The 24,263-nt window shown below is 41.9% G+C and overlaps 1 protein-coding gene across 3 annotated transcripts in view; it reads right to left on the reverse strand.

Annotated features, from left to right (window-relative positions):
• SMG6 (SMG6 nonsense mediated mRNA decay factor) overlaps window positions 1–24,263 on the reverse strand; it is a 221,788-nt gene that overhangs the window by 121,496 nt on the left and 76,029 nt on the right. For all 3 annotated transcript variants that reach the window (XM_079799253.1, XM_079799252.1, XM_079799254.1), the window contains exon 11: window positions 348–464. In XM_079799253.1, coding sequence (XP_079655379.1) covers window positions 348–464 — 117 coding nt within the window. The remainder of the gene's footprint in view (window positions 1–347; window positions 465–24,263) is intronic.

Here is a 24,263-nt window from a genome sequence, read left to right on the forward strand (position 1 = left end):
AAAACCAAAACATCAATTATGAAAAAGGGAAATTCACTTTTCTGTGTGTTTTTAAAGTGCAAGAACACGCAGCAGCTTAGATGTACAGTATAAATCCTAACTACTGAAGGAGAAAAGAAGGAGGGAATAGTTTTACAAAGAGAAAATAGGGCCATAAAGGTAATCAAATTGGAAAAGGAGGTGGGACTAGTTAGGTGGGCAAAAGGTAGATAGGGTATTGGAAAGTAGAAGAATGGATAGAGGGTGAAGACACGGAGAAAGCAGCATGGCATTCTGAGTTTGTTGGGACAGGACCCAGGCAGCTGGAAAGCCAACCAGTCAGGGGGCCCAGCCCCTCATCTGCTTACCTTTGGCAGACTCCTTAAGTAAGTGGGTGCAGCGCCGCACCAAGAGAGAAAACATGGCCAAGCCCAGGGCTGCAGCTTGCTCCTGGATCACAGAGCGACACTCCTCCGAGAAGCAATCTGAGGAGAGGCAAATGAAACTCCCATCAGTATATGCTGGGGGTCAAGGGCTACTCTCTCCTAGCTCACTAGTGTACATCCTGATCACATCACTGAGCTCCTTTTCCTCATCCAAGACTACGGGTAGTAATAGTCCCTCTGTCAAAGGTTAGTTGTAAGGCTAATTAAAATAGTGCACCTGGCCCGGTGGGCATGGCTCAGTGGTTGAGCATCAATCTATGAACCAGGTCAGGGTTTGATTCCTGGTCAGGGCACATGCCCGGGTTTCTGGCTCCATTCCCAGTAGGGGGCGGGCAGGAGGCAGCCAATCAATGATTCTCATCATTGATGTTTCTCTCCCTCTCCCTCTCCCTTTCTCTCTGAAATCCATAAAAATATTTTAAATAAATAAAATAGTGTGCCTGGAGCACTTACCACAGTGCCTGGTGTATGGGTAAGTACTCTAAAGGTTATATTATAGGGATCAACTATATAAATTCTGCATCATATTACTTCCCCAGCACCAGTTACCCCAAGATAGGCAGTTCCAGTTGGAGCTGCAGGCTCTCTACCTTTAGTTAGTTGGCTACCGATAATGTGAGGCCATAGTAACAAGGACTCATATTTAATTAACTCAGTCTCTCTAATGTATATATAACAGGAGTACAATCACCAATTAAGATAATAAAAATACAAATTTAAAAGTTATCTTCCTGAATCACCAACCTTTGGTTCTATCCTTACCTCCTCTATGTTCCTCCTTCTAAGAGAATACAGGACACTTACAAATAATCTATTTTCATTGAATGAATTGCTTTTATATAGGACAGTGTTTGGCACACAATAAGCACTTAATCTGTGTTAAGAGTTATTTTCACAAATTCTTTTCCCTATGGCTAAAAAGTAAATCTGGCTCCCAACACTAGCACCCTTTCCCCCTCACTTTCTCAGCCTGGCTAACTTCCTTCTGGCTACAGCTCAGTGAAAGGAGCCACCTTGGTGGTGGCCGGAGCTACTATTTGGCAGAAGCTACATATACACCCCCAAACCGCCGCCTGCACATATTCCTTGTGAGTGGTTCTCCCTGATAGCCACTTCATCCAGGCTTGAGAGGAATCGGTGACAAACAGGAGGCAGCAATCCAATCTGCAGCCTCAGAGGAAGAGACACCCAATATACAGATGAAATCAGGGGCCAGACTCACTCACTCTGGCAGCAGTTAATCTGTTAATTCCCTCTGTAATACAGGGGAGAGCTCAGAATCTCCAAGTGTTAAAAGGATAATTAGCCACATGTTTGATCTCTGTCCCTGCTTGCATTTTAACCTTGATAACAGAGGGGGAGCCCCCCTCACACTCTCTGTTGACACCAGTCTTGTCGAATGAGACCTAACTGAAGTCTTTACTGCAGGAGATGCTACACAACCAGTTACTCCCAACTGTCTTTGCCACAGGAACAAACACAATTAGGATACACCAAGTCAGCTCCAAACCACTTCAGAAAGCCATGGAAGTGAGAAAGAGCAGGCTGCTGCTCAGAAGGTCCCAACATATGAATAGCATCAGTGTAGCAATTCTATTGTGGCTTTCCAGCCATCCTACCATATGCCCACTGGCTCCAAATATCACCCTCTCACTTTCTGACTCCACTGTGGCAGGCAGTAAGGAAGTGGTAACAATCCATGTGATTAGAATAGATCACCACTGGCAAGGCCCTAAACCTCTGTTAAAGACAGAAAACAAGCATCCAAGAACCAAGCGAAGAGAGCATGGAAAGTAGGAAAGGGGAAGATGTATAAGCCATCACAAGAAAAGTTGCCAACATCTGCCCTCCGCCCCTTTGATAGGCAGCAGCACTGTCTAGACTTACCATCCCAGCTCAGCTCAGGCTCCTGCCAAGCACTGACAGCAGCCTGCCTCTAATTAGCAACAAAACCTGGAACGGAGTGAATAAGTCCAGAGGAAGCTAGGATAGACAAGTGGAGACCACATCCTGGTGGACAACACACTGAATACACATTAGTGTCCCCTCACCAACTGGCATTTAGGCAGAAGTGACCTGCACATACAAGGCCCTTAGAAGGGATAGGGTGGGAGGGGTCTTAGCTCCAAGAGACTAGTATTTTGAGAAGCCCAAGGTTATAATAAGACACTCTCATTTGCCTGAATAAGAATAAGATGGGGCAGGGGGAAATGGCTTTCACCAAGCCCATTTCTATTTTTATAACAAATGGCAATCTCAGGCTAGACTATTTCTCAGTGGGGGCTAGGGCTCAAGAGGGAGAATAAACTGCTTAAGAACTAATGTTATCTGTGACCTCTAGGGGATCTAGGTTTGCTCATTTTTTAAGCCTCCTGCAATAAGGTCTGGAGACCAGGTGGGGGGAGCCTCTTTGCTGTAAAGGTCTGGAAGGGCTCAACTATCTCTGAGCAGCAGCTAAAAGGCAGCCTCATGACTGCTCTGCTGTTGGCCATGGTTGTATCACCTCAACTTTTTCCTAGCCTCCCATCTTCCCAGGAAAGGGCCTGATAGCCCTCACTGTTGGGTGTCTTGTCCAACTGATGGGGAGGTTCAAACCCCTAAGTTGTTCTGCTCTGATCAAGCAGGAGGTACTATCACAGCTATCTGGGGGTCGGAATGCCTAGATTTCACTCAGCCCTCTGACTGACCACTTCATATGGAGTCCTTTCTGAAAGGCCTGCCCATATCTACAATGTGCTCCACCCTGTGCTGGGTATTGTGGAGAACACGGCTACAAATGGAACAGGGTCCCTGAAACTGTAGGTCATTTCAATCAGGTGGAAAACACACACAGTTATTTACCAAGTAACCATGGCAACTCGAACCCAGTGCCTCAGTGAGAAATATTTTAAGTGCTATGGTATCTTCAAGAGATGCTCTTCACCTCAATTGGGCCTCTATGGGCTAGAAGCCATATGATGCCACTCCTTAAAAAGTATTCACTCTTATACAAGTAGGTAGGAAAAGAGCATCCGGATTCCCAGAGTCCACCTACTTTGGGGCCAGACCTGGGAAACTGGCCCCAGGATGATGAATGCCCATATATATCCCTAGAGTTGGGCTGGGCCAGGCCAACAAATGATGTGGGGTGGGGAAGGAAAAAGCATTGTTTGCCTTGGTATTTGCTTGGGTTCCTCTGGCTTTGTGTCAGGTAGCAAGAGCCTGACATGAGCTGAAGAACTCATTAACATTGTGAAACAGCCTTTCCCCTTCTTTCCAAAAGCAGGCTTGCTCAGGATTTAGGGGGATGGTTTTGGCTAAGGAAGTCAGACAAAAATATTTCTTACCAAACAAGTCACCTGAGGTTTTGCCCCTTCCCACATGCTCGCAGATGGGCAGGTGACCACTGCTCCCACTATTCCTGTAGCCAAATACCTGCTCAGGCAAAAATAGTCTTCTTGCTCCTATGTAACAAGGAGACTTTCTCATTTTTCTGAGAACATATTCATGGAAAACATAAACCAACTGTCGTCAAAGTTGTATGAAATCAGGAAATGGAGCGACCGGGAGAAGGCTGCCATGTGGCCGGATGTTATGTATTTCTAATTAGTGCTATACATCTTTCAACAGCAAGTGTCCTTCTGCTGGGAAACACAACACACTGCCCTTGTTATTGTAACTGTCAGAGAAGTGCTTAAACAGATAATCTCCAGGAAAAGTGATAAACACGTCCCCTCTCCAACCAGTGTGTGTGCGCGACGATGCTGCCAAAGCAAAGCTGTGCTTGACGGCTCCAGGATGGCAAAGCATCCTCCTGCAGGAAATGGGAGTGAGGCACGAGGGGTGGAGAAGGAAGAGGAGGGGAGGAAAGGCAGGCCCACCTGCGTGGACCATTTAAGCCCAGCAAAGGGACAGAAGTTCAGAACCATCACTTCTGATCTACTCCTGGGTCAGGGATAGATTTGGAGGAAACCAGTATCATAAGGGATGAGGTTTGGCTGGTCAAAAAAATAAATAAATAAATCTGGCAGTAATGAAACAAGCAGAGTTCCCCTGGTGCACACAGCCAGCTTCCTGGCAAGAGGAGAAGAAGAGTAATGAAGGGAAGACACAGGATGGATGACACACATAGGTCTGATACCCTGACAGCAGCAGAAGGGATTCAGAGGGCCCTGGGGACCATTAGCCATTCCAGCAGAGAATGCTTGGCTGCTTCACTAACAGCTGGAGAAGAATGCAGGCAAGACCTCTTATTCACGGATTCCCTCCCCACTGGCTCTTCCCAAAGAGAGGAAATGAATGGTCAGTCACCTCCAAACTAATACCACCTGGAGGCGATTTGTTGGCTCTTATCTTTCAGACATAAGGCTGCTTTTCTCATGAGTCAGTCACCAGTCAGACACAGGACTGGCACAGTTCCTGAGCAGCCCACCAAAACCTCCTTGTGTACAGGAAGTGGGCAGTGAGAGCATCTTTCAAGTGCTGCTGTTTGAGCCACACAGTTAGTTCTCTGTGGCAGTTGCTAACTGAAGAGGAGGTGGAGGAGGCAGTCATTGTACAGGAATCAGACAAAATCTCAGAGCAAAATGAGAGATGTCCATGCCATCAGGGGATAATTCCATTCCTTCAGGAGAATAAATGAGTCAGAAGACTCAAGCACCAATACACCTAAAAATATTATTCGTGCACAATGGCAGAACATAGTAAGGCTGACTGGGTGGAAGGCAAGCCATAGCATAGCCCCAACCAGGACAGAGGAAGTAGAGGGTTTCCTCCCTAAGAGCCCTTATTGGCATGCCTGTTACTTCTTCTGGATTTTCTAGGTTTATAAAACACCAATTTATTTTAGTGGGTAGATGTGGGGGCAAAAGAAATCCCAACCTCTTAACAAAGTAACCTCTCCCAGTATTACCAAAAATATTTACTTGGGGGCCCAATTTTGCAGGATATAAAGAAAAATAGGATCCTGTCCATAAGAGGTTGATAATCTAATGAAGAAGACAGAAAGAATACACAGATACCCAAATAACTACGATTCAAGACAATGTATTACATGCCATAAGGAAGATGGAAGCAGATGCTTTCTGTCACCAGAGGGAAAGAAAATCGTTTCCAGCTAGTGTGTAGCAGAGGTTTCATGGAAGAGAGCACTTGGGAGCAGGGCTGCAAAAGATAAACAAAGATGGGACTGGCAGGATACAGGAGGGACTGCATGTACTAAGGAGACATGTAGGTAGAGACACACCAGGAACATTCCCAGACGACAAGCACTGTACTCAGCCTGCTGTGTGACGGGGACCACAAAGCACAGGGCCTGCACCACCACAGCAAGAACACAGACTTGACTCGACAGGCACTGAGGAGAGCACTTACTTGCTCAAGATTTCTGAATGAAGCACAGGTGAGTATTTCACCAACATTAATCTAGTTAAAGCATTTAGGACAGATTAGGGTAGCTAGAAAAGAGTAACAGGGAGGGAGACCAGTTGGGAAACTAAGAGGGCATGAACTTATTTTGAATTAAGAGAAATTATATGCATAGTACTTCATACACTTTATAATGTCAAATAAATGTCACATCTTTCTTATAAGAAAGGTGGAAGGTGGATTATAAAAGAGTGACAGATGTCAAAAATGCAGCAGAAAGAAAATCAAGAGAGGATGGAGATATGTGGGGGAGGGAAGGAATGAACTGTAACAGGTCAAAAACTCTCTCACTGATAATCTCGGCAGGTTGTAGAGAATCCTGAGACCTCAAAGAAGGATAATACCCACCAAAGGAGATCCAGGAAAGGGGCAGGAATTTGGGATTGCAGAACACCTGGAGGGAGGGAAGGAGGCATGCATCAAGGAGTCCCCAGGCTCCAGCCCACTTGGCTCTGGGCCAGTCCTGTCTTTCCAGAACAAAGACACTTCAGGGGGTCAGAAATACTTGAGGAAGACCTTGCATAAGGAGGCCTGGGAAGTCTGAACCGGCTCTCCCTGTGGAAGCTATTAGATATTCAGCACTTCATTTGTTTCCAATTCTTGTATGAGTGCAGCTCCAGGCTGTGGGGTGAGAGGCTCCTCTCTGACGTAACCAGGAAGCAGCTGCAAAATTAAGGAATCCCTCATGACATCATAAAAAGGGTCGATGGTTTACTGGGGAAAGTATAAAAATTAATTACATATTCCCACGTGACTCCCTTCCCCTAAATCTGTACACACCCCCTCCCACCTCAACACATTCTCTCACCAACAACATTCAGAAGCCACCTCTGTGAACAGGGTCCAAAAGGGCAACAAAACCCAGAAAGAGAAAGTTCTTTGATGTGCCACTGTCTGCCCCGTCTATGTGGAACTTATCAAGTGATACCTCGTCCTGGAATTTTTATACATGCAACTTATTTCACAACAAAAGTTTTAAGCTCCTTGAGGAAGAGCTATGTCAAGACTTCACATCCTTGAAAGATAGCACAATGAAGGGGTCTAAGAAATGTCTGTTGTTCATAATAGTAGGTACACTTTCCTCTCTCATTGTGAATCCTAACCATAAATGACATCATTCTACTGTGGCCAGCAATAATAACTAAGATATATTGAGACCTGTGTTAGGCACAAAGTCATTTATATGTATTATCTCAAAGCTTTACAAAAGATTTGCAAAGGAGTAGTATTCTCCCTTTATAATGAAAAAACAGGCTCAAAGAAGTTAAATGACATGCCCAAGGTCACAGAGCCAATAAGTGTTAGAACTAGGATTTGAATTCAAGTCTGTCTGCGCTTATATTCACAGTTTCCATACCTGGCTTTCCAATGCTTGCAATACAAGCTTCAAACTCCAACTGATCCGTCCTCCTTCACCATAAACATGAAATCTCAGACTATTCCAACCAAAATTCCGCACATGAAGTTCTGAGATACCAACTATGTGAAAACCAAAATTTGAAACACAATACCATTTACAATAATGCCAATGAAAACAAAATACTTAGGTATAAACCTAACAAAATATGTATAGAATCTCTATGCTGAAAATTACAAAATGCTGATAAAAGAAATCAAAGAAGACCTAAATAACTGGAGAGACTTACCATGCTCATGAATTGGAAGACTCAACACTGTAGAGATGTCAGTTTTCCCCACAGAGATTTGTAGGTTTAATGCAATTACTACCAAAATCTCAGCAGTTTTTTGTAGACCAAGACAAGCTTATTCTAAAGTTTATATGAAAAGGCAAAGGACCTAGAATCTCTAAACAATTTTGGAAAAGAAGAACAAAGTGGGAGAAATCATTCTTCTCACTGTTAAGTCAAAGAAAGAAAGATAGCCTGGTTAACAAATAGTGATGGAGCAATTAGACACTCACAGGCAAAAATATGAACCTTGACCTACGCCTCACACCTTATATGAAACTTAACTGAAAGTGAACCAAGACTAAAATGTAAAACATAAGACCATAAAACTTTTAGGAAAATAATAGAAAAAAAATCTTCAAGTGGCAATCTATAAAAGGAAAATTGATATACTGGACCTCACAAAAACTTTTACTGCAAAAGACTCTGTAAGAGGACGAAAAGGCAAATTACAGACTGGGAAAATATATTTGCAAACTACACAACTTACAAAGGACTAGTATCTAGACCAGTGATGGCCAACCTTTTGAGCTTGGTGTGTCAAACTTCGCCAAAAAACTGAGCATAACTCGGGTAGTGTGTCACTTTGAGGAAAAAACTAACTCCAAAACTCTAGTCGCAAATGTTTCATCCTCAGGAGCAGCAAATGTTTCATCCTCGGTATGCAGCCGCGTGTCATCAGAAATGGCTACGCGTGTCAGTGCTGACACGTGTCATAGGTTCGCCATCACTGATCTAGACATATAAAAACTCTCAAAACATAACAGTAGGAAAAGAAACAATCCAATTAGAAAATGGGCAAAAGATATGAACAGACATTTCACCAAAAAGGATATACAGATGAAAAATAAGCATATTAAGAGAAGTTCACTTTCATTAACCATTAGAAAAACGAAAATTAAAATTACAATGAGCCCGGCTGGTGTGGCTCAGTGATTGAGTGTTGACCTATGAACCAGGGGTCGGTCAAGGTTTGATTCCCGGTCAGGGCACATGCCTGGATTTTGGGCTTGATCTCCAGTAGGGGGCGTGCAGGAGGCAGCCTATCAATGATTCTCTTTCACCATTGATGTTTCTATCTCTCTCTCCCTCTTCTTTCCTCTCTGAAATCAATAAAAATACATTTTTTTAAAAACTACAATGAGATACCACTAAATGTTTACCAGAATGGCTAAAATAAAAAATAGTAACAACACCAAAAAGCTGGTGAGAATGAAGAGAAACTGGATCACACATACATTGCTGATAAAAATGTAAAATGGTATACAGTTTGGCAGTTTCTTCTAAAACTAAAAATGCACTTATGATATAACCCAATAATTATACTCTTGGGCACTGACCTCAGAGAAATGCAAACTTAATTTTTACACAAAAAGACCTGTACACAAATGTTCATAGCAGCTTTATTCATAACTAGAAACCCGGTGCATGAATGTGTGCACTGGTGGGGTCCCTCAGCCTGGCTTGTGCCCTCTTGCAATCCGGGACCCACCGGGGGATGTCAGACTGCCAGTTTCGGCCCCAGGGATCAGGCCAAAACCAGCAGTCCGACATCCCCCGAGGGATGTAGTAGTGCATGAAGCGGCAGGCGGCGGTGGAGCCCGGCCCAGGCACCACACCACTCCCGCTCATCCCGGCCCCTCTGGGCCTGCCACTCAGTAGTGCTGCCACGGAGACGGGAGAGGCTCGCACCACTGCAGCTGTGCTTGCCAGCCATGAGCCTGGTGTCAGGCGCCCGTCAGTCAGCTGAGCGGCACTCCCACTGTGGGAGAGCACTGACCACCAGGGAGCAGCTTCTGCATTGACCATCCGCCCCCCTGGTAGTCAGTGCGCATCATTGCGACGGGTCAACCAGTTGCTTAGGCTTTTATATATATATAGATAGCCTAAATATTCATAATAGCCTAAAATTGGAAACAACCCAAAGCTGTTCGTAGCAGCCTTATTCATAATAAACTAAAACTGGAAACAACACAAATATCCTTCAATGGGTGAATGGTTGGTTAAACAAACTGTGGAACATCCATACCACAAAATATTACTCAGCCATTAAAAAGAAAGAACTACTGATACATGTGCTAACTGCAATATGTTGTCAGGGAATTATGCTGAGTGAAAAAGGCCAATTTTAAAAGGTTACATACTATATGATCCTATTTATATAACCTTTTGAAGTAATTATAGAGATGGAAAACAGGGGTTAGGATTTGAGGATGAAAGGGGGCAGGGATGGTTCTAAAGAGGTAGCATGAGGGAGTTTTATAGTGATAGAACAGTTCTGCATCTTGATTATGGTAGCAGTTACATGAAGCTACCTGTGTGGTAAAATTGCATAGAACTACACACGCAAACATAAAGGAGTGCAATCTAAATAAGGTCTGTGTATTGTACCAATGTCAATTTCATGGTGTTGCTATTGCACTCAAGTTGTGGGATGCTAATGTTACAGAAGGAAGGATGAAGGCTGTACAGGACCTACCTGTACATTTTTTTTTCAACTTATTGTGAATCTATAGTTATTTCAAAATAAATAGTTTAAAATAAGTAAACAAACATACAAACAAAACCAAAAAAGATCTGACACAGGATTCCAGACACTTCTCTTTTACATAAAAAAGAGCTACTTAACATGTTGGGGACATCTTTTCAATTAGCTGATTACTGTGTGCAGATGCTGCAGCCCCTTGTTCTCACCTTGTGTGGCCTGGCCTGAGCTGCTGGAGATGCCGCCCAGCTGTGTGGCTCCTTATCTGGACTGAGCAAGAAACTACCAGGACAAACAAAAGGAAAATAAGACAAAAGAAGGGAAAGCTCACTGAAGACAGAACTTCTGTCTAAAGAACAAGGAGTAAAGCAAGTGAACTTCATCATCAAGGCTATGATTCATTGGATCAGTAAAGTCCATGTCGAGCAGCACAAAGTGAAGGTGATGAGAAAGTGAAGAAAGATGACAAGAAGAATGAATTGCAGAAGCTAAGTGAGCTGTTTAAACATGTTCTTGCTGCTCAAAAAATAAGTAAAGGTATAAATCTCAAACTAATGGTATGTACATTCTTTAACAAGGGCAGTCAGGGGGAAAAAAGTTGCTTAAAACATGAGCCTTAGCACTGTTTTCTTCATAAATGAAACTGCTTATGCAGTTTCAGTGCTATATAGCTTTGGACCATTAATCAGATGGATATTAAGACATTTTAAAAATTGGCAGCATCAGCTACAATACCGTGTTAAATTGCCTCTTTGCCAATAAACCTGTAAAGATCAAACTTTAAAAAAAATAGACTTCATTAAAATAAAAAACACTTGTTCTTCAAAAGACAAAAGTGAAAAAAAAAGCCAGAGAAAATTTTCTAACTGGGAAAAATAGTTGTAAAATATATATTTGACAAAGGACTCATATCTAGAATATATAAAGAACTCTTTCAACCTAATAAGGTTTTTTAAAAATGAGGAAAGATATATGGATGGCAAATAAATACATGCTTAACATGCACTTATGACAAGATGTTCAACATTATTAATCATTAGGGAAATCAAAACCACAAAGCAACTCCACACCCACTAGGATGGCTATAATCAGAAAGAGAGAGGAAAAAAGTGTTGGTGAGGATGTGAAGTAACAAGAACTCTCACAACACAAATGACACAAATACTTTAGAAAACAGCTGGGAAGTTTCTTAAAAAGTTAAAACACATATTTACCAAATGACCCAGCTATACTACTCCTATGTATTTGCCCATGAGAAATGAAAGCATTTATCCACACTTGAATTTTCATAGAAGTTTTATTCATAGCAGCCAAAAACTGGGGGGAAAACAAATGTCCATCAACAAGGGAATAAATAAACAAATTGTGGTATATCCATACAATGGAAGACTACTCAGCAAAAAAAGGGAACAAATTACTGAATCAATCAACAACATGGATGAATGTCAAAATCATTAGGCTGAGTACAGAAGACAGGTGGGGGTCAGGACACGAATATGCTATTTGAATTATAGAAAATGCTAATTAATCTACAGTGTCAGCAAGTAGATCAGCAGTTTTCTGGGGATTGGGAAAGGAGGGTTAAGGAAGAATAGACTACAAAGGGGCACAAGGAAACTTTTGGTGGTGAAGGATATGTTTACTTAATTTGGGGGAGAGGGGCGGTCCTCAGGAAACTAGTTACAGAGGCAAAAGGGCCCTTGGAGCTTAGAAGAGAGAGGGAAGGGGGTGGGGAAAGGTTCAGGTGTGCTCTGTAGATGGGGTGATGGTTTCACAAATGTGTACATATGTAAAAATTCACCAAAATGTATGCTTTAAATATGTGTATTCTAAAATACATCAACTTCTCTCAAAACTGTTTTTAAAACTGTTAAATAGAGGAATGACATTTGAGAGGCTAGTCTGACTCATCATTTCAGATTTTAAGAGTTCATAACTTAAAGGCGAATTTAATAAAGAAAACTAGACATCTACTGAGTGCCCACTATATACCCAGGCCCTGGACAAGGTGCTTTGCATATGTTATCTACTTTGAAACTCAGAAAAACCCTGCAAACTGGAGTCTAGTTCCCATATTATAGACAAGGAAACTAAGACTCAGAGAGGATAACTTAACTTTCTTCATCAAGGTCATACTGATTATAAATGACTGAGTGGAGAATTCAGATTTAAAAAAATGTTTTTATTGATTTCAGAGAGAGGAAGGGAGAGAGAGAGGGATAGAAACATCAAGGATAAGAGAGAATCATTGATAGGCTCCCTCTTGCATGCCCCACAATGGGGATCAAACCTGCAACCCAGGCATGTACCCTGACCGGGAATCGAACCATGACCTCCTGGTTTATGGGTTGATGCTCAACCTGAGTAACACCAGCCAGGCAAGAATCAGATTCTTGATCTGGTTGGTTTCAAAGCTCTTTATAGCGTGACAATGCAACTGCTACCTTTGGAAGGTGAGAAAACAATCTACAGAAGTGCTGCACCTTCTTCAGGAAACAGCTTGGCTTTCCCTCCACCTTTATATGGCACTCTAGAGTCAAGAAATGTCCTGGGGGCTCTATCAATATATCTTGGTAAGACCGACAGCAAACCATTTCTACTCTCTACAAGAAAAAATAAAAGCACTTCTAAATGAATGTGTAACTTTTTCCAGAAAATACCCATGCAGTTTAGAAATGGTAGTCCTACAGATCCTGGGAAATCCATCTATCCATCCACACTCTGGCCATTTCCACCTTAGCTGTGTCTCTGGATTGGTATTTTTGTCATTCAGAATTTCCTGCCACATTCCAAGGTTATTAAAAAAGATGTCACCTCTTGGGAAAGCTGAACTGCTGCCAACAGAATGGCATGCTGGCACCAGCAGAGTCACTCAGGAATGGGCCACAGCAGAAAAGGGCCTGCCAGTTCAGCATCTCATTTGAAAGAGTTACAAGTAGATCTTGTAGGGCAGAGTTTTTGCTCCACACAGATTGCCTCTTTCCCAATTTGGGGGAAGAACAAGTAAGAATGGCAGCTTCTTAATTACATCAGGCAGGTAAGTCCCTATGAAACTCCATCAGCAAATCTGGAGTGTCTTGTTTAAGGATTTATTTACTTAAGGTTGTGGAGCAGAAGAAAAGGGAAGGAGGCTTCCTAAGAGGCATGCCCATTAGCCAACCTACAGGGAAGCTTTTGCTGCAACAATGAGAAGGAATTAATACAGCTACATCCCTTCTGATACAGAAGGCAGCGATTTGGCAGCTGATTCAGACAAACAGCTTGAAACCCACCTTTGCTGGTATGAAGTTTCGGGAGCACTTAGGGCTTAAAGTAAAAGCTAATGAGACATAATGCCTGCAGACATCCTGCTTCAGAGAAAGCTTCTTTGACATGGGAGGCAGAGGGGCAGAAAAGTGCTCTGTTTCCATATTAACAGATTAAATCCATTTCTTTCCATTTTATGGCTTCCTAAAGAATTTTTAAAGGAGTTTGACAGAATTTGCAAACAATACAAAAAAAACCCCACCCCACAAAAACCTTCTGAGATAGATATGGCAGAGAAGTACCCAGAATAGGAAGGGTTCTCTTGGACTCCTGAGAATGCAAAGATTAGAGTCATCAAATAAATCTTGAGGAGTCAGTACTGAAAAATGAGGTCAATGATAAGTCATAATTCTTGGGTGGATTCCTTGTGAATAACCAGATCTGCACATTCATATGGCTCTGCTCTAGCAATTCACTCTAAAAAGTTTCTCAAAGCTTTACAATTCATGATCCATGCCCAAACTACAGCAAGTAAGAAATGACTCCATCCAACCCCACCCACCATGTAACATGTAGTTTTAAAGTAGAAAAGAGGTCAGCAGGGAAATAAAGCAATTACGTCAAAGAAGAAAGGAGCATCCAATGAAGGTGACTAGAAACCCACCAAGGCATGAACTGGTCCCAACTCAGAAGCTCTAGAAAGGTCAGCCCTTTTAGTAACAGCTCTTCCAAATTTGCATTCAATTTGCTAACTGGTCAGTTGTCAACAATACTTACTGAAATCTATATACGTTGTTTTGAACTAGATTTACATTTTTAACTTATATTTATTCTTTTATACCTATTCCACAAAAAATTTTAGGTAATTTAAAGGCAAAATCGCCTATAATGAAAGAACATTAGTAGATATAGAAAACCAGAACCAAGAAAAGGAAAATACAAATATGTCAATCACATGGATTAACAATCTGTCATGAATGAACTTAAAATTTGCCTCTGATTTTTCTGGCAGTCAAAGGAAAAAAAGGAAACACCAACAATTGTATAGTTGTCATTATTGGAAAGGAGTAAGTATATCAGTTGCTCAGGAAAAACAAATCTTTTCTCAGCACTGAGTTCTAAAATATTTTTTTTTAATATGGACTCTATGCAAGGGATACTGTATGAAAAAAATAAACAATGATCTTGAAAAGGTCTTTTAACACATGGCCTTATACTACACATTGTTAAAATATACTCAAGAAATACAATCCTAAAGTTATCTGTGTTGTTAGACAAAATACATATGTATTACAATCTAAGAATGTTTTTCCAAAAATATAGATATAGGAATATTCAAATATTAATAGGTATACAGTGCTTTAAGAAAATCTTTAAAACTAAATTAAAATAATTCTAAATTAGGAGATAATTTTTAGTTCAAAAGGATCCAGGCAGGGTTTCTTTAGGCAGAGAGATCCCTGATGTGTAATCCATTTGTTTACCCAACATTCTGTATGTGACAAAGAGACTAAGTCAGAAAAATTCAAGTACAAGTGCTATCTATATGCAGTGAATGACTAAAGACTGAAGTATTCTAAAATCTTAAAAGAAAAACCCTAGATAAATGAGAAAGTGACAAACACTATAAAAGACTCTTGTTTAAAAAGGGCAAAGGATATCTTAAAATATATATGCTATTAAAATATACATGTATAAACATACATGTATGGATATTAAAGGGAAATGGTCTAAACTATATAATTCAATTTATGAACACTTAGGGGATATTTCTAAAACAAAAGTACAACAGCATGTTATAAAGCAAAGAGATTTAAAAGCTAAATTTATACTTGAACATTGGTACAGAGAACAAAGCTATATAATTGTGGGATTAGCACCCCAGACAGTTTTTAAGCACCAGTCAACTTCAGTTTCTTGGTGAAATTTCCTCCATTTAGAGGACAGCATTGACCTGTTTCTGCCTGGTTCAAAAGACCTAACAGATTTATGTATAGAGCACTGCCTTGCTTCTTAAAAAGCACCCACACCACCAGATAGTAAATGACAACAGCCAAGAAGAAATAACTTGCCTCCGTGGCCCTGAATGGCTATTCTTCCACCCCCACTCCCCAGCTACTATCTCTTTCCTCTCCAGTATCTAAGTCCTTCCTTCTTCAAGACCCAACATAATATAAGTCTGTCCTGTGGTTCCTGATAGGCTGCCTTCCTCTGGACTCAAAGTATTTCTATTCATAATATACACCAGGCATGTGGCTCAAAGCTACACTAGCACAGGATTTACAACTCATTGAGCTTCCCCTACTAGGCTATAAATCCCACTAGAGCAGGGTCTATAGTGCAGAATCTGGTAAATCCCAAGAACTTACCAAATGTGCCTAGTCATCAAGAGGTGATCTGTGCCGAGTAGTCCCTCACTTAGTGCTGGGTTAATTCATTTCCTTATTCACACAGTCAGTGTTTATTAAGCAACTACTTTACCTTGTTCTAGGCATTTAGCTTTCAAAGATGAATCAGATACCAACTGGACCTAAAGGAGTTGAAGACTAATAGGATTCAGGCATGTATTATCAAAGAAGAAAATAAAAAATATCTTCAGAGGTAAAGATATTGTATGAAATTATATGAATGAGTAAATTCACTGCTACACAGTTCAACAGGAAAAGCCTGTGAACAACCTAAATTTCCATGAGTAGAAGACATTAAATAAATTATGGGACATGCATAGAGTGGAACAGATAGCCATTAAAAAAGGTGAGATAACTATTTGTAAAAATACATGTATACAAAAATAATGTAACAATTAAAGCTACTATTCACTACATCCTTACTATGTGCCAGGAAGGGGAGGGGCAGAGGTGTAAACAATATGCAGAAAGAAGCAGAGCTGGAAAAAAAGGCTTTCTTGGTTCCCATCCCTTTCTTGGTTCCAATATAGCAGGACTGGCTATATCCTTGTCCTCAAATTCCTTGCAATACATTTCCTTTCTTGTTTAAGCTGTTTCAAGATGGTTCTTATTATTTTCAAACGCCCTTTACATACAGGGTAAAGAAGAAAAAAAGTGAGGTTGACATTTGTCAAAACTCATCAAACTGAACATTTAAAATCTGGGCATTATTGTCTTATGTAAATTATACCTCAACATAAAAATAGAAACAGTGAGGCTGAAACAGCTGAGGCACACGGAGGACACTGGTACCAATAACAGAAATACTATACAGAGAAGGAACAGTTCTTGTGGGGCAGCAGATGACTTGGTGCACCACCCAGATCCCCTCCAGGACTAAGTCACTCACTGTCCCAACCGCTAAGAGTGTTGGCAGCAGCAGGTCTCAGCTGATCCCCTCTCCCAGACTTTCTCTCAGCTGAGGAAAAGCACCTCCCCAATGTCACTCCTCATTCCCAGGGATAACTCACATCCATTCACTAGCTGATGGAGGGCAGGAGGGGGTATAAAGATTCAACCCTGCCCTAGCCTGTTTGGTTCAGTGGATAGAGCATCAGCCTGCAGACTGAAGGGTCCCGGGGTTCGATTCCAGTCAAGGGCACATGCCCAGGTTGCGGGCTCAATTCCCAGTAGGGGGCGTACAGGAGGCAGCCGATCAATGATGTTTCATCATTGATGTTTCTCTCTCTCTCTCCCTCTCCCTTCCTCTCTGAAATGAATAAAATATATATATATATATATTTTTTTTTTTTAAAAAAAAAAAGATTCACCCCTTTGACCCAATTTGGGACTATTCTAAAGAGTTAGCCCAGCTCCACAGCTCCTTGCAGAACTGGCCGAGGCCTCTTATTTATAGCTGCAGTGCAGTTTAACTTCTCCCTCTGTCCTACCCAGCTTCCTTCATGCCCCCTGAGATAGTGACCCTGAGAGCATTCCCAACCAGCTTTCTGGGGGTGGGGAGCAAATCTCCATCTTAAGAGCTTGCTTCTTGGGAAACCTGATTTGCAATGTGAAAAGCACAAGTCGATTTTTAGTAAGCTTGAGATTCCAGGTGAAAATGTCAAACAAGAAGTCAGAAATGTGGGCTAAACTTCAGGAAAAGGATCTGGGCAGTAAAGAAATTTAGGAGCGACCCACAGAGAGGAAACAGTTAAAACCATGAGATTTTACAATACACCAATGGGGAAAGACTAGAGAGAAGGCCAAGGTAATATCTTTAGTTAATGTTGATATTTGGGATCCTGGATAAGAAAGGGAAGACCCAAGAAACAGGCAGTGAGAAAGGAGAGAACAAAGGAACCAGTTATGACCCCTGAATACTTTTCTAGAAAGTCTGCAGTCAACAAAGGCAAATGCTACCCAAAAACCTAAGAAGAACGAGACACACAGTGTGGCTTACAGGATGCTCAGCTTTTGTTGGTTTGTCTTCAACAGCTTCTGTCCTAGACAACAGGCACAGAATCTCTCTGAATGCCCTGAAGTAGACCACTGCTAGGCTGGTCAGCAAAGAAAAGATGAAATGCCACAGTATATAAACCTAAGTGAGCCAAGACAGAGGTCAGCTGCTTTGAGTCATTTGGAAGAAACCTCTTCTAAAAGGCTTCTTTCAAGAGAATTCCCAAGGATGTTCTGAACAAACAGCTGGGATCCTTGAGAAGGATTACTACCCTTATTGAGCAAATTCAAACCTCAGTCAAAGCCACAGACTTTCAAATAGAACTGATTCTAACATACTTTTCTTTTTTTTTTTGCACCAGACCATAAGTATAAAAAGGGAGGAGTGGGGTAATCACTATAGACATTAGCAACATCATCAGTGCTTTGAATACAAACTCTTCTTAGCCAGGGCACCCTAAAGGAAATAATATACCACACAAACAGGTGTTATTTGACCGCCAATCCTTGGCTGGAGTAAACAGAAAAGGATTTACCTTCTGTATGAAAGGAATTTACCTTCTGCTCCTGTGCCCAACACAGCTATGCAATATTCTTCAATGACTCATTGACTTTCCCTGTGTTTTCTTTCTGGGTGTGGCTGGGGGATCCCCACATCAACATCTCTTGCCCCAACTCCTCCTGCCCAACCTGCAATCAAAGACCAAGGCACCGAACATCGCAGACTCCCTAATGGGGCTATATTTCCTGCAGAGATCTGAAAACCTGTCGGAGTTCCAAAAGTCAGCACTAATTTCAAATCTGATCAGCATCTCTGAAAGTCACAGTTACCATACAGCTGAGTAAAATATTTTTTCATAAATTTAACGCCAGCGTGTCTGTGTTTGGAAACTTTGAAAATACATGTTGTATGGTTTACTGCACTGGAAAAGGTGCCAACAGAGTTTCAAAGGAAGGGAAGTGTATAACTGTTTCCTTTCAAATGCATTTTCCAATGGGATCCATTCAGGGAAAAGGCTGGAACTAACTAAAACATTATTAAAAACTGTTATGGAAAGAGACAGGGAGATGGAAAAAGATAGACCCAAAAAAGTAAAATACATAACTAAGAGTGAGACAGACACACAAGGAAAAAGAAAGGGGATCTGGGCAGAGAGACAGGTTGGACAGGGAAATGGGGTGAGATGGAGTTTTGTCTGGCAGTTGCTGTTCGTGGTCTCATATTATTGCAGATCAATCGATCAAGGATGCAGTGCTGCTGGCCCAGTGGCACAAGACAAACCACAGAGTTGGCTTTAAGTTCAGCACTTGCGAACTGCTGACCTTCAGTTTTCAAACCAAAAATATTCTTTGGGAAACAGTAATACCAGGTTCAGTCCAACCAGCCAAGCAAAAACAAGGACTACTAACCTGAAGTAACACCCTATTCAGTTACATCAGGCACCAACCCTTCACAGCCATCAACTGGGAAGTCTACAAACCTGAAACCACACCCCACCAAAAACTAACTCCAGGTTCTGACTCAACCAACTAGGCAATGATAACCAGAAATGCTAAAACAAGGGACGGTGTTTCAAAATTGGCTTTACCAAGACCTCAAGTAGGAAGGCCGGTCCTCACTCATGGAGCCAGAAATATAGTAATTATTTCTCAGGTCTCATGCACAGCTCCAGTGGAATCTACATGCAATGCTCAAGGCAGGGTTTGGTGCTGACTTACAAAGCCAATTTCTAAACAAAGAATTAACATGTTGTAGTGAATGAGGGTTTGGTTTTGTTTTTACTAAATTCATCTAAGCTAGGGTGATACTAAAATTGATCTCCTAAACTAAAATCCTTACTTGTAAGAATGAAAGGGTATGCTATTAATAACTCATAAATAGGGTCTATCCCTAGGCAAACCAGGGCTTACCTTCACCCTAGCCTAAGCCATAGTAGCTTTTCTTCTCCCTGGGTCAGTATTATAAAATTTTAGCTAGGAAGAATCATTTTTAAAAGCCAGGGCTGTTCTTGATTATTGCCAAAGCACTTTCTTTTTGAGCTTCTCCAATGGAGAGGTAAACAAATCAATTAAGTTAACTGCAAAAACTAACAAGAAAGATTGAGCTGACAATCAGGATTCTGGAGAAGCGAAAAAATTCCAGGCAGCAGCTTCAGGGGGAAAGGGAAATGTGCCACAGATGGAGCTGCTGAGGCTGATCCACCAGGCCTCTCGGTGCTAGGCCCTGATGCCTCAGCCAGCTTCAAACAGGGAAGGGCGGGCAGACCTTGGTGCAAGTTTGCTGAGTTCCAGGCCATCATTCTTGAGGGTGTAATAACCATGGGCTGTAGCACACATGTTGAGGGATGAGGGAAAAAAATAAACAGAGAGACAAAAGAATGAAGATGCACTGCCAATTTCAATTGTGTAGCTTTTATTTTTAAATGCTTATCAAGCTGAGAGAGAGCAGAGTTCTTGGAAAACAAGGTTTCCTTTTTTCCAATGCCAGCGTAAAACACCCTCAAGGACGGGCACTGCACAGACTGTAACAACAACGAACGTGGCTCTGCATCCTCCCAGCAGCACAGTCCGCCATGGGTCCCACGCTGCTCTAATTTCGGCTCAGCTGAGAACTCGAAATAACAGGCCCACTGCCTCTGGTAAAAACTGCTCTTTTTAAATTTTTTATTAATCTCCAAACTGGCTGTGTTAGAATTACAGCCCATTACCTACCAACTCTCTTCACTAGTAAAATAAATTTGTAAAAGGCCTAATTACTTTTATTGAACTACACTGCCTGGGGATCAAGTACAGGAAGCCGAGGGCTCAAACAGTTGTCAGCTAGGGAGTGATGAGGAGGGGATCGGGGGAGGACCAAGAGTCACCAGCAGGAGAGAACATGAGGTCCACAGACCTCAGAGCCCATGCCCAAAAAGAAACAAAAGGGCACTAACCCTGTTTTTATTCTAAACAGCACTGTGAGGCTCCATGCCATCATGGCATTTTGGGAAGCCTGTCACGAGTTACACAGGCCTATGCTGCCCACGCCCAGCTCAGCAGAAAAAGAGAACTGCAGTCCAAGACTGATGGATCCAGGCTGTACTCTCAGCAGAGAGCTGGGAGAGTCTGACCAGTAAGGAAACAAACAGCCATCCTTCCTACCCATCCCACTCTATCTTTCCACCCAATCCAAGCCCCCAAAGAGGAAAAACAAACAAAACAACAACAAATGCAGGCAATTGCACAAGAGCTGTATCATGAAGGCAAGGCCGACTGCAACAACTTCTGAGCTGTGCCCTGCACCTCATCCCAGAACACTGATTACAGAGCTGGAAACGTTACTCATACACTGAGCCAGTCAGCCCCTCATCTAGGGCTGGTGCTGAGAAGTATGACTAGGAACCAGCAGTCAACTCCGACACACTCATTTATAATAAAGGATGTGTATTAAACAAACTAGTCCAACCTTAGACAAAAAGTAAGAAAAAAATGTGACTGTCATTCTTCATTGTCCACAAAGGACCCTTATAGGCAAATCCCATGCATCTTTTGGACTTTGATAAACGGTATTTCTCCTCCAGAGAACACCATTACCAAAGAATCTTTTTTTAAAAAAAATCCTGATAAGAAACCCTGCTATGGCAGGTGAGTTAAACCTGTGGCAGACATCTCTTTTGGGGATGATCAGACTGGAACATGGTATTTCACTGAGGCAGAGAGGTCTGCAGTTACTCTCTGTATGCCACATGTTTAACCCTAAAGAACTGAGGAATGCTCTCAACGGGAAAAACACAGCAGCAAATGCTGTGATACCAAAGCCACAATTCCATGGGCCCCTGGAGCCTCTCAAACTAAGCTGCCAGCTAGGGAGCTAACACTAGCTTTGGATAAAATGCAGCTCTGGTAGAGTAATTAATTTTTTTCTTAACTGGGATTACATTAATTTTCAAGGACTAATGGAGTCCAGCTGTAATGGGAAGAGCGGCTGCTGATGCACAAAGGCACTTGTGCATACAACATTATAAACACACACATACACACACACAGACCTATAAAAAGGATCCACTATAACAGGATATTTTTAGTTTCTACAATGCTGCACTAAAAATATAGCCCCGGCTGATACATCATGGCAGAACTATTCTCTCTCTGTCCCTTCAGGAACAGTTTAAAACATTTATTTTTGTTTCCTTTTGCAATGGTCAGAGTAAAGAGAAAATAGCAACTCATTGATAAGAGGAAACGAGAGAGACATGAAAAATTGAAAACTACCTAAAAACTCATGGAGAGGTTTATTTTATTAGTTCTTAATAAATATCTTGCAGATTTCCTCAGGAAATACACCAGATCACATGTAAAATAGTTTGATACTGATGTCAACTGCATCAACATATGAAGTCTATTAGGGTGAAGCCGCAGCAGGGTGATCAGCGTGCTGAAAAACTCCACAGTACTTGGAAGGGAGGGGGGGGATCTCACGGCCTTCCAAATTCTTCGAGAGGTAAAAAAGTCAGCCAAGACGCAGAGAGAAAGAAAAAAAAAAAAAGATCCCACATCCTGCTTTCAGCTGCCAGCAATGTGAAGTGCCCAGAGATTAATTCTACGTCTGGCCTGGAAATGTGACTTTAAAGCATGAGGGAGGGGAGATGGGGGGTGGGGGGTTGAGGAGGAAAGAGGAAAGAGAAGGGCAGGCTAACTGAGGCTGGCAGCAGGCCACCAACCCCCTCCCAAGCCATGTTTCAATGTAGACAGAAGTAAACCCCAATAGACAGCAGCGCCTCAGCCTGCCAGGGCCTTACACCAGCTGCAGCGCATCTCGCTCTCTACTCAGCCCCAAGTGCAGATGTTCCCTACAGCATCACTTCCGCTAGACTTTCTTTTAAAGAAATAGCACACACATGTGGAGGTCTTTCCAACACTTCCCAAAAGGACTTTCTTTGCCTTTAAGGGCCTCAAAGCAAGGGTGAAACTGATAGTAGGTTCCATAATGGCTCTGTCCCAATCTCCCTTGGAAAGGACCATCCATAGGCTAAATAGCATTAGTTAACAGGAACCCTCCTATATAATAAAAGGCTAATATGCAAATTGACTGAATGGCAGAATGACCGGTTGCTAGGATTCGCACTGACCACCATGGAGCAGATGCTCAATGCAAGAGCTGCCCTCTGGTGATCAGTGCACTCCCACAGGGGAAGCGCTGCTCAGCCAGAAGCTGGGCTCACGGTGGACAAGCACAATGGCAGTGGCGGGAGCCTCTCCCGCCTCTACAGCAGTCGGACATCCCCTAAGGGCTCCCAGACTGCGAGAGGGCACAGGTCAGGCTGAGGGAACCCTCCCCACCGAGTGCACGAATTTCATGCACCAGGCCTCTAGTTTCTTTATAAATTTGGCTTCCTATTGTCTTTAGAGGGAGAAAGAGGGCCCATAGTTTTGGGCTAAAACTAAAAGGGGGGAAAGTATGTCTAAGATTTTTAATCCTGGTTTCTCAAAGACATCTGTTGTAGCATTACCATCTCAAAGGGGTTCTGAAAGCTTTATCATCATGGAACTTGAATAAGGCTGTCTTAAAAGAAATGTTTTAAAACAACTGAACATTTTACCAACCACAATTACTTAGCTGCAAGAAATACATTAATTTTTTAAGAAATAAAGTTTGTGCCTGGCCACTGTGGCTCAGTGGCTGAGTGTCGGTCCATGAACCAAGAGTCACAGTTCGATATCCAATCAGTGGCAAATATACTGTAGTGAGAAGGTTTAATCTGTTAAATGTCATTTATGCACAAGGTACTAGATGTAGAAACAGATTTAGAAGTGGTTATGTAATTTGCATGATATAGCAAATAACAGAACCAAAATTAGAACCTAGTTTTATCTAACTTCCAACATTTTTGTCATTATAATTTCTAAAAATGTTTCTTATTACAAAAATATTGTGATCATTATAGAAAGCCACAAAAATACAGAGAAAACAAGAGATAATTTAAAACACCAAAATTCCAAAATCCTAGAGAATTATGATTGTTTTTATCAATATCCATCAGTCTTTTTTATGAATGTATGTATAATATGTATTACTTTACAAAAATGTGATTAATTGCCAAGTTCATAAGCATGGCCTTCAGAGAAAAGAAAGACCACATTTTCAGCAGCAGACCCCGTCCCAAAAGTCAATCACCCAGAAAACAGAAACATCATGACCTGATTCCCCACTCTGGGCAGCATACATCTGTTCCATCCTATACTGCTCTCTGAGTTCCTTAAAGCAAAGAAATTTCAAAGATATCTCATTATACTCTGGCCTCCTGCACATCCCCAAGTCCAAGATAGTCAGGTGCACTGACTCACTCAGCAGGAATGCTGTCCTCAGTACACTTTCCACAGTGTTTACAAAGTCAAATCAGAGATTATGGGAAATACCTGTATCTAAATGTCTCTGGTAGAGTATGATCCCATGCACTGGTGGCTTGTGGGCCTTCCACTGGCACAGCCTTACTCCCTTGCTCAATAAATGGTTTACTCCAAGAGCTTTTACTCCAAAATAAAGATGTACTTCCTCAGTAACATTCTGTTACACACAGATCATTCATTCATTAGTGAAAAGTAGGATAGCCACAAAGGCAACCATGCTGCTTCCTCCCTGAAATAGCAAGACAACAGGACCACTCACCTATGAACCCATGCTAACTTCCAA

Source organism: Cnephaeus nilssonii (assembly GCF_951640355.1).
Source record: "Cnephaeus nilssonii genome assembly, chromosome: 19".
NCBI classification, from domain to species: Eukaryota; Metazoa; Chordata; class Mammalia; order Chiroptera; family Vespertilionidae; genus Cnephaeus; species Cnephaeus nilssonii.